Raw genomic sequence first — 10,657 nt, 5'->3', positions numbered from 1 at the left:
ACCCACAGCCTCAAGACATCAACTGGGAAAAGAGAGCTTCCTCTGATGACCCTGGACTCCAGAGATCTTAAATTACACTGTAAAATGCACATTTGAGAGTTCTTTCCACCACACTCTAAACATAAGGACCTCAGACCCCTGAGGAAGGGAACATGGGAGAGCCTCCAGAAGAGTTCCTACAGGGAGGACCACGCAAAGCCTGGGGCCTGGGTGCCCCAAAGCACAAGGAGAACCTACCTTGCCTGCTCTGCTGCCCCTTTCCAAAGGGGAACGAGAGCCACCACGGAAGACAGGCGCCCTGATGCCTTAGCTAAAGAGAGGGCTTGGGAACGAGGAACCGAAGTCAAGAACCAGCTGTTCTGTGGATACCCCTTTCCCTAGGAGGAGCAGGAAATATATGTCATGTCACAAAGAGAGCTCCTGGACCTTTCTCTGGACACAGTTGAGGGATCTGAAAAGTCCTCTCAGCCAAGTTAGGAGAGAAGAAGCTAAGGGGGGCATTGGGAGCACTGATGGGCAGAGGGCAGGCTGTGTGGGCCCTGTGGGGAGAAGCAGAGCTCACTGCCCTTGGCTGCTCCCAGCCCGGGGCGCCACTGACTGAAGGCCTGTCGAAAGGGGGAGGGCACCTGAAAGACGCCCCGGGCAATAACGCAGCGTCCCTCAGCAGACCAGGGTCTTTCCATGTGCAGCCGAGGGGGCCGCTGAGCGTGGTCCCGGCAGGCAGGCCGTGTAACATCTGGACGGGGTGGGGGAGAGGGCCCAGGACATCACTAGCCGGCTGCACTGTGTGGTCACCACCACGATGCTGGGGGGGGGCAGGGATGGCCTGGGGTGGGAGGCAAGCCTGGCATGGTTAGAAGCACAATCTGCCGGTTGCTGTGGAGGGAGGTGCCGGAAGATGCCATATGTCTTCCCTGTGAGCCAAAATCTGAAACCAGCCCTTGTGTCATGCTCCCCAGAGTCCCTACCTGAAGGTGCCCATGGCCCCAGGTCCACGTTGCAACTACTTGACAGAAGAACAGCTTTATTGGTGACCCGAAGGAGCCCAGGCCGTGTCAGCCTGCAAGGCCCTCTCCGGGCAGGAAAGTCAATCACATAATTCATGGGGGTTCCTGACTAGGGATCAGAGCTCCACTCCTAATTACAAGAAAAATTCCCAAAATTCCTGATTTCAGAGTCAACAAACAGAAGGTCTGAGGCTCGTGTCCTGACAGATCCTCATGTCCCTGCCTGTCCCCACAGGGGAGGCTGACCGGGCTGGTCAGCGGTATCTGTAGGGCTGTGCAGACAACGTAGAGGCCCACAAAGCCACAGGAAGTCTCCCCGAGACAAGTTTCCTGGAGAGTTCACGCTCCGGCAGGGCGCGGGACCTGGCCCTCAGCTTGCACCCCGAGTCTGATGAGGTCGGGTCACCGAGCGGGCCTGGGTAGCAGAGAACCCCACTGCACTGGCCCTCAGCACATGGACCCTCCGTGGTCCAGGCTCGGTGGTGCCGCCACAGCCTGTCACTGGCCCCAGCCCCTCACTGCTGGGGTATCCCCAGCTTCCTGATGGGGTACAGGTACCACATCACCACCCCAGAAGGGTTGATGATCACCGTGAAGTTGGTTTTATCCTGGAGGCCACTGATGATGTCACCCGTGTAGACGTCCTGGGCCTGCAGGGGAGGACAGCACCAATGCCACCCTAAGAATGGCTGCACAGACCCCACCCCACCCCGCAGAGGATGTAAACGCCTGGCCTTTGGCCTGTCTGTGTGGAGCCTCCAGTTTGCCCTACAGGAAGTGGGAGCGTGAACCCCCAATCACGTCCCGTCTGGCAAAACCAAGTGGTGCCCAAGCACAGGTGGGGGTGAGAACCCGAGAAGCGTGCCAGCAAGACCGAAGAGGGGAGCCCACGGCCTTGGGGGCTGGCAGGACTCGATTACACACAGCAGTTCATCTGTGTAGCTTGAAAACACCGGAGCAGAGAGCCGCGCCAGCCGGAGGACCCACGGCTCAGCAGGGCGGGTGTGTGAGTGAGGACCCAGCAGCGCCCGCAGGGAAGCCCGAAGTCCTGAGACGGCAGAGCACTCACCTCATACACCACAGAGCTGCTGAAGTTCAGGCGGGCAAGGGAGGAGTGGTAGTGGTAAGGCATGTCCGTCCTGCGGCTGAAGAAGACGATGGCACTGGCCTCACTGGCCAGGGGCCGCAAGTACACTTCAACGTGGGATTTCTCCTGGGCACGGAAGATGGCTCACTGGCTGGGGGCCCTGCTCAGCAGGCCCCGAAGCCCCCTTCCCAACCCTCCCTTGAGCTCTGGGTCCCACCAGCCCACAGGAGCTTAGAGGGGAAAACAGCCCTCCAGCACCAACTCCTCTAACTCCACCTTCCTTCCTTCTTTCTTTCTTTCTTCCCTTCTTCCTTCCTTCTTTCCTTTCCTTCCCTGACTCAACAGACGCTCCTGGACACTTCCTCTGTGCCAGGCCCCCTGTTTGGACGCGACAAGTGCTGCCTGAGGTCCTAACGTCAGCGAGCTCACAGGGTAACAGGAGCGACCCCCGTGGACAGCCCCTGGCACTAGACCGGGGGGCACTGTCCAGTGGGAATGACGAGCTCTGCCCCAAGGAGCCAGAAGGGGGAGGCCCCATCCTCCAGAAGGTCTCCGGGCCTGGCCCCACCGTCGGCCCCTCTGCAGGATCAGACGCCTCCTCTGGGCATCACCGGCTCAACAGGTGCCTTCTAGAGTGCTGGAGACTCCTTTTCACTAGAGAGGGGCAAGGGTTCTGCACAGAGAGCACAAGCTTTGAGGCGACGCTGCCGGCCTCTAGTCCTGCTGTGCCACTTACCAACTGTGTGGCTGTCAGGAAGCATTTAACAAGAGGCTTCCTGTGTGCTGTTTTGGATCTGTCAGGAACCCCCTGGCCCTTATTGATTCCTGAATATTCAGGAATTAAGAGGAGAGGCACACCTTTCCTGGGGCTGAGGAATCCAGGCATTTCTCATTACAGTGATAAGTACCCTCTTCCTTTTTATGAGCCATACGGTAAAAGGTGATTGTTTGCAACTCTCTCTTTGATAGAGATCATCTTATGTTTTCTAAGTCTGGAATTTTAATCTTTGTCTTTACTGAGAATAACCACCTGGTAAGACAGTATATATGCCCACGCCATGTTGATTAAAACACCTTTGCTCCATCAGAGCTTTGGTCCCCGTGTCTTTCTTTCTATTCCTTCTCTCTCTCTATTTCTGGCTAATTCCTTGGAGCGCGGAGGCCCGCTGAGCTCAGTTTCTTGCCCGGGCTTCTAAGATCCTCTCGAGAAGGCGCACTGTGCCTTCACCCACTCGAGAGGGCGCCTTGGTGCCTAGTGCAGCAGCGTGAGCCCTAAGAACAGGGCTCTATTGGCTTTCCGCGTAAACCAGGGGATGTCAGCCTCTTTCTCTCTCTTACTCTCGGAACCACCAGGTTCCAGTCCATTAAAGGACCAACAAGCGCTCTCTCTTACTTTCTTATCGTCGACTCCGGACCACCAGGTTCCGGTCCATTAAAGAACCAACATGTGGCCTTGGGACCAAGTCATCGAGACTGTTCGAGTTTAAGTTTCCTTATTTGTAAAACCAGGAAGGAGCATCTACCTTCTGAGAAAATGTGTCTAGAATGCCTAGCACACAGCAGGTGCTCAAAAACTAGTAAATCCTGCTACTAGGGCTTAGTTATACTCCTTGGTTCCAGCAACTCCTAAACTCTAAGGTAAACCCCAGTTCTCTGTCAGACATCAGACTTGTGTGGATGTCTTGTATTAATACTTCCAAGCCAGGGGGCCACGCTGTTCCCACATGCACTTGTGGTGATGTCTCCCTTCCCCAAGTCCCATGAGCTGTCCTGCTCTGGCCCTGCTATTATCCGGCTAAGTAGGGGACAGTCAGAGCAGCTGCCAGTAGAGCCTCCGACTGAATGCAACCAGGAGGGACTGAGTGGATTTCAGAGACCCCGGTCCCGACCCCTTAACCTCCAGCTTGCAGCCTTGTTTTCAGGGAAGCCCAGTCTCTCAGCCTCACCCCCTTCCCTGCTCCCATACCCCAGTACCCTGAGAATCCTGCGTCCCTGGATGCCTAAGGGATCCTGGTTGATTTTGATCATGAGTGGATTCTGCAGGATGTCTATGTCCTGGGCAGAGATGGTGCGCAGGTCCGTGGACATGAACAGGGGGGCCGCCAGCACCGTCCACAGGGCCATCTGGGCTCGGGCTTGCTCGAAGCTGAGGCCAAAGTTCCCGATGAGCAACTGGGGGTAGGAGAGAGGAGTGCTCAGCTCTGCCCTCCACAGAGCGGTGGGCATGGGGACCAACTCTAAATTTTTGTAGCTAGACAAGATAGAGATGGGAAAGACGGCCAGGTATGGGCCCTAGTTCTGCTAACACCGTTCCCTGGCACTGTGGCTTTGGGGTGGGTCAAACCACTTTTCAGAGCCTCAGTGTTTTTTTTTCCTACCAAGAGTGTAGGGGTGATAATATGCTCTGACCATGTCACAGGTTGTTGAAAGGATCTAATAAATCCTACTGCCAAAGGCATTTATAAACTGGAACATGGAAGAAATACAGCCAGGGTGGTAGGAAGTCAGACCTGAACAGTGTCTGCTCCTGCCATTAGCTACCCACCTGCCCTAAAGGTAGTTGCACCAATGGGCACTCCTGCCCCCAGGGCAACCAGTATACCAATAGGACACAAACGATTATTGCTAACTCAACACTGTTGTGTACTTAATGAGACCAATTTAGTTACACACTGCATATGTGCCAAATGGAGCCAAGCATTTAAAGGATCATCCTTTTGGGGACTTCCCTGGTGGTCAGTGGTTAAGACTCCACGCTTCCACTGCAGGGAAAACGGGTTCGATCCCTGGGCGGAGAACTAAGATTCTGCATGCCATGTGGCATGACCAAAAAATAAAAGTACCTGGCCTTGGGCTTAGTGCTTAGTGGGTCAGTGAAGGTCAGCTCCTCCCTAACCCCTGGGGAACTGAGTCCTGTTTACAATAACAGACATGCACTGGCCTAGAAAAATTAAAGGATCATCCTTTTAACCCTCAAAACAACCTTATTAGAGGAGCTACTATTATTATTTCAATTTTCCAAATGACAAAGCTGAGGCATAGAAAAGATGAAGTCAAGTGCCCAAGGTAAGTGGCAGAGCTGGAGCTCGAACTGTATAAAGCAGGTCCCTTTCTCACCCTCTCCACCTGGCCTAGTATTTGTAATTATTATAACCATCACTGGGGGGTAAATACTTGGCGACTAAGTGAAGAGACAGCTATAAGCAGGCACCTCTTCATCTGGCTTAGTATTTGTAATTATCATAACCGTCACTGGGGGTAAATACTTGGTGACTAAGTGAAGAGACAGCTATAAAACTGTAGGAAAAATTGCAAGGGAGTTTAAGTGGTCAGGGCTATGAGTGAGGTAGGTATGAGGGGCCAGTTCTGCCTGTGGAGGGAAGAGCACAGAGCGTGGAGGAGGGGCTCAGAGGCAGAACTGGTGAAGACAGTCTAGGGAGGGAATGACAGGAGAGTGGGGGCTCATGGTGCTCTCCACCCTATGGAGGGATGATGCACCAGAGTCCCTCCAGACCAAGTTCTCAAGTTTCAGGAAACATCAGAACCGTCTGGGAAGACTGTTAACAATGGGCATTCCCAGGCCCTCCCTGAACATTCTGATCCAAGAGGTGGGGGTGGGGCCCCGGGAAAAGAACGGTAAGCAAGCGCCCACGGCATGTCCCACATGGTGGTTCAAGGACACGCTTCAGAGGTGCCGAGCTAGAGCCTGGCAAGGAGCATCCAGGAAGACAGCACGTGGCCGTGGGTCTCGGGCCAGTCCCCTCCATGTTGGTACCATGTCTGGGTCGTTCCAGTGCCCCGGGCCGGCCACCGGCTGCAGCACATCCTGGTGGATCACAAACCAGTCCAGGATGGACAGCACGCTCCTCCAGGAGTCCTGGATGTCATCAAAGTTGCGCCAGAGGTTGCAGATGTCTGCCAGCAGGGTGTAGTTCACCTGGATTTGGGGGCAGGCAGAGAGTCCCGGGCCAGCGTCACGCTCTGTGGCCCGGAGACCGTCCAGGGTCTGGGGAGACTCAGCAGGGGACACAGAGGGTGGGAAGGGGGAAGAGATCAGGCTTTGAGCATGCTCAGGATGAGGAAGGGCCTCGGAGGGAGCGTGCGTCCTCTGGGGCTGCCCAGGCCTCCCCTCCAGGCGTGCTGCTTGCTGGAAACTGACCCTTCCCTCTCATGCCAGCGGGGACCAAGCCCAGGGTATAGAAACCCGGGCTGGGGTCCCCAGAGCCGTCCTCCCACATGCCCATCCCTCTCTCAGGGAGAATCCCACCCTCCATCAGGGTTCTCCCTCCAGTCTGCACATCTGATTCCACCCTTTCCAGCGGGCCCCTGGCGAGGTGCCCACGAGGCCTCTCGGAGGCTAGGCCCCATCTGCCTGGCGCTTCACTGGTCTTCTGGCCCTCCAAGCCCACTCGGTACCACCCAGGATTCTGCCTGCTAGCAGCGGTGCCATGTTAGCACCTGACACACGGCTCCCACGCCCTTCAACCCACCTGACAACTGCCTCCTCTAAGACCCTGGGCTGGCTCAGGCCCCTCAGGTACTTACGACCCTCCTACAAATCAGCACGTGAGTGACTAGGACAACAGCAGCTCTGGCTGCACAGAAGGCAAGAAGGCCTGGGTACGGGGAGCACTGCTGGGGGTGCGGAGATTGGCTCACCTTTGGGGGGAGGCCCCCTTCGTAGGCTGGCCAACTGCAGGAGAAGGCGATGGGGCGGCCTGTGGCATTCAGGGCGGCGGCCATCTTGGGGTACCCTAGAGAAGTCCAACCGCCACGTTTTAGGATGAAGAGACCCAAGGTGATCTCGGGCCTCAGCTCAAACCTGCCCCTACACGTGAGGAGACTAATGCTCAAAAGAGGAGGCACCTCCCCTGCACCCAGAGCTGCACACACACCCTGGGCAGAGCAAGGCACCAGCCCTCTGGGAGCCAAGATACCCCTAGGCCCTGGGGGAGAGGAATTGGGAAACACTACCCACTAGGGGCCATACAGACGGGCACTGGGGGGCCTTCCACGGCCACCCCTCCCTAACTAATGGCTCCCAGCCAGCTGCGGGACCCACCCTCGGCCCGCTCGTCGGGGCTTGAGTAGCAGCCATCCAGCTTCAGCATGTCCACTTTCCACTCGGCGAAGGTTTGCGCGTCCTGCACCACCTTATCTAGCGTCGTGCCCGGGTAACCCATGCAGGTGAAGTTGCCCAAGTCCTCATAGATGCCCAGCTTCAGTCCCAGGGAGTGAGCCTGGGGCGGGGAGGGGTTGAGAACACAGTGGATACCTCAGGGAACCACTCACAGACACAGCTGACCAGGCCCCATTACAACCTTCAGAGGCTCCCAAGAGCCCCGAGAGAAGGGTCCCAGCTTTCTGGCCTGGCCTCGCCTCTGCCACCATGACCCTTCCCCTCCCTCCTACACACACACCTTGCGTGAGCTATCTCTGGCCTCTAGGCATTTCCTCCTGCCATCCCCTCTGCCTTGAATGCCCTCCCTGGGATCAGCCTCCTCCAGAGAACCTTCCTGAAATCCCAGGCTGAATGAGAGGTCCTTCCTTGCTCTTGCTCACAACCATGGCTCATAACTACCTGTTCACATATCTATTTCCTCCACCAGACTGTTTGTTCTCAGGCAGGGATTATAGAAATGAGCCCTAAGTAGGAGGGGATGGAAAGAATGGTCTGGCCCACAGGCCAAGGGGCAGGACAGGGCTGCGGTGGTGGGGCTCACATAGTCAGCCAGGAAGGCAATGCCGTGGGGGAAGCGCTTGCGATCCGGCACCAGATTGCCCTTGGCATCACGTCCACCAATCCAGCAGTCATCGATGTTAAGATATACATAGCCCAGGTCCCGCCATCCATCCTGTGCCAGCCGGTCAGCCATCTCCATGAAGAGCCGCTCACTGGCAAGGGGCAGGGAAGAGGGCTGCTCAGTGGCCCAGCATGGGCCTCGCCCTAACCCCACCCCCCTTCCTCAGAAGTGTTTCAAACTTCTCAGATACTCTGATTGTAGATCCAGCCTGTAAGCACCATGGTCTTTGCTGTCAAGCTGGAGACTAAGCCGGGCAACCAAGGGTTACGTCCCGAGCCATAAGCAGGGTGGAGCGAAAGGGGTGATTTGGCTTCCAGGCCAAGAAGCAGGACTGGGCCAGTGGGAAGCACGTGGGGTCAGACCTGACCCTTAACTGTGATCTCCTTTTCCTTATCTCAGGGGCTGGGTCCCCTACAGGCCTGAGGTCACCACAGATGTCCCCACGCTGGTCATGAGGCTGAGTGTCAGATGTCTCAAAAGTTACCTTTGGTTGCTTCCTCTCGGATGGGGCGGGGGCCCTAACCCTGCCCTCTTTCTGAGCTGAGCCCCCTTCCCTGCCCCCACTCTTGTCAGGTGGTGACTCACCTGATGCAGTTCTTCGGGTCCTCATCGCAGTCGATGTTGCAGCGGAAGCGTTCCCAAGCCAGCCAGCCCATGGGAGGCTTCCGCAGGAGCCCATTCTCCAGGACCAGCACCTGGGCCACCAAGGCCAGCATGAGCACTGCAGGGGGGTGGATTGTGAGTGGCTCCCACAGCCCCAGCCCTCTCCCCACCCCATCCGCATGCCGCCCAGCCCCGCATGTTAGGGGAACTAGACTCTCCAGCTTAAGGTGGAATGGGCTCTTCCTGCAACTGCTGGCTCCCACCAGGCTGTGAGTGGGTGGACAGCCCCAGGCGTAGGGCGGTGTCTGAGGCCTGGATTCCCCCCTGCTGTCACCACAGCAGTGCTGGGATCACCAAAATTTAACACCTGGGGTCACAGCCTTTCTACACCCTGACCAGCTCTCCCCACTCCATTCACACAGAACTTGGCAGGACACTGTAGCCAGGCTTCAGGTCTCCCGAGCCCCATCCGGGGCTCAATGTTCTCTGTAGGCACCCAAGAGGCTTCGGAAGGGCTTAAGACGTCAGCTGGTGGGAACAGCACTGTAGGGCCTTAATTTGCTTATCTGTAAAATGGAACTTCCATACTGACTTTATAGGGCTGGTCTCAGCACACCTTGATGTTACAGAAGATAGGGTCTCTGGCTGTGAGGTAGAGGGGGGTGAGCAAAGAAGAGGTCTCTTTGGAGGGGAACTGATTCTTGCGTGGGAAGGATTTCCTCTTTTCTTGGCCCACCTCCGAGAATAAGAGAGGTACATGTCTCCCCATATGCCCACATCAGGGAAGGAGGCCCAGAAACCACAGGACTGGAACTTCCTCCAGGCAGCCCCCACCCCCCAAGTGGTCACTTACCCTCCCAAAGCCACCCCCCCACCCCCGTCCGTGTAGGTACCTGTCTTCAGCAACATTGCTCTGGACTGAGCGGTCTCAGGACCTGACCAGATCTGCTCTGCTTTTACCAGCTTCCGTATGTCGGGATTTGGAAGCTAAGAAACGTTAGAAAAGCACTGAAAAAAAGAAAGAAAGAAAAGCACTGGGGTCCCTCCTGCTTGGCTAGCCTGCTGCCCTTAACCTTGGGTGTGGATCCCACGCTGGGTGCCCAAGCCGCCCTCACAGCCCCCAATCTCTCCCCCCAGCCATCACTTCCCCAAGCCTGGGTTCTTCCGTCGGAAATACTCAACAAGGTATCGTGGACGTTAGACCTCACCTCCTCTGCCGTGCTGGGAACCCCGAGTGCCCAAGGGCGACCCTCTGCCAAGCTAGGGTCACAGAGAGGCAGCCACAGACTCGAGGACGCCCAGGAAGAATGGAGGTGGCAAGCCGGGGACCAGGCCTCCGGACTCCCACCAGGGCTGAGTTGCCGCCCCCGCCCTCAAAGACCGCAGGCCCAGCGCCCCAGCCCAGGGATCCCACCCAGAATCGCCCACCCTCCACAGCTTACTGACTCTTCCGCTGCGATCAGAGCCGCCGCCTGGTTCTGCCTCCCGAGTAGACTACAGCCGCAGTCACCTGATTCGTCTACCGCGTTCTAGTGGGGCGGGGCCTGACGGCAGCAAACCTTCCGGCGGAACCTATCAGAATCCCCCTAGCAACGTCCTGCCCCGCCCTACCCGGGTCCAGAAAGCCCTCGGAACCTCCCAAAGCCCCTCCTCCTTCGAGCTCCGGCTCTGCGCGCTCCCGAGGCAGGCACGCGCCCACCGCACAGGGTCCACATCTCCGCCGAGCTAGTCCTTTCACTTCTGCCGGGTCCCTTAAGGCGAGGATTCAGTTCAGTTCAGTTCAGTCGCTCAGTCATGTCCCTGCAACCCCATGGACTGCAGCACGCCAGGCCTCCCTGTCCATCACCAACCTCCCGGAGTCTACTCAAATTCATGTCCATGGAGTCGGTGATGCCATCCAACTATCTCATGCTCTGTCGTCCCCTTCTCCTCCCGCCTTCAATCTTTCCCAGCATCAGGATCTTTTCCAAGGAGTCAGTTCTTCGCATCAGGTGGTCAAAGTTTTGGAGTTTCAGCTTCAGCATCAGTCCTTCCAATGAATATTCAGGACTGATTTCGTTTAGGAAGGACTGGTTGGATCTCCCTGCCTCTCAAGAGTCTTCTGGATAGGGCACTGTAGATGCTTATTTAATAGCTGTGGCGTGGACACTTGCTGA

The 10,657-nt window shown here is 56.8% G+C and overlaps 1 protein-coding gene across 3 annotated transcripts; it reads right to left on the bottom strand.

Moving 5' to 3' along the window:
- Window positions 1-1,007: 1,007 nt before the first annotated feature.
- On the bottom strand, window positions 1,008-10,083 carry NAGA (alpha-N-acetylgalactosaminidase). 3 transcript variants are annotated; one of them, XM_043440715.1, is made up of 10 exons: window positions 9,944-10,083; window positions 9,395-9,509; window positions 8,484-8,619; window positions 7,818-7,989; window positions 7,157-7,334; window positions 6,754-6,848; window positions 5,870-6,031; window positions 4,069-4,266; window positions 2,077-2,220; window positions 1,008-1,657 (listed from the first exon to the last, which is right to left on the bottom strand). In XM_043440715.1, exons 2-10 carry the CDS (start codon window positions 9,408-9,410, stop codon window positions 1,523-1,525), a joined length of 1,236 nt encoding a protein of 411 aa, XP_043296650.1. In that variant the 5' UTR covers window positions 9,411-9,509; window positions 9,944-10,083; the 3' UTR covers window positions 1,008-1,522. The 3 variants fall into 3 exon arrangements, with proteins under 3 accessions (XP_043296650.1, XP_043296651.1, XP_043296652.1); XM_043440716.1 differs by having other exon boundaries at window positions 9,948-10,082; XM_043440717.1 differs by lacking the exon at window positions 9,944-10,083 and adding an exon at window positions 9,710-9,908.
- Between the last annotated feature and the right edge of the window lie 574 nt (window positions 10,084-10,657).

Source organism: Cervus canadensis, chromosome 21 (genome assembly GCF_019320065.1).
Source record: "Cervus canadensis isolate Bull #8, Minnesota chromosome 21, ASM1932006v1, whole genome shotgun sequence".
Lineage (NCBI taxonomy): Eukaryota > Metazoa > Chordata > Mammalia > Artiodactyla > Cervidae > Cervus > Cervus canadensis.
The sequence above is the reverse complement of the archived record's forward strand: the minus strand, read 5'-3'. Positions and strand labels throughout refer to the sequence as shown.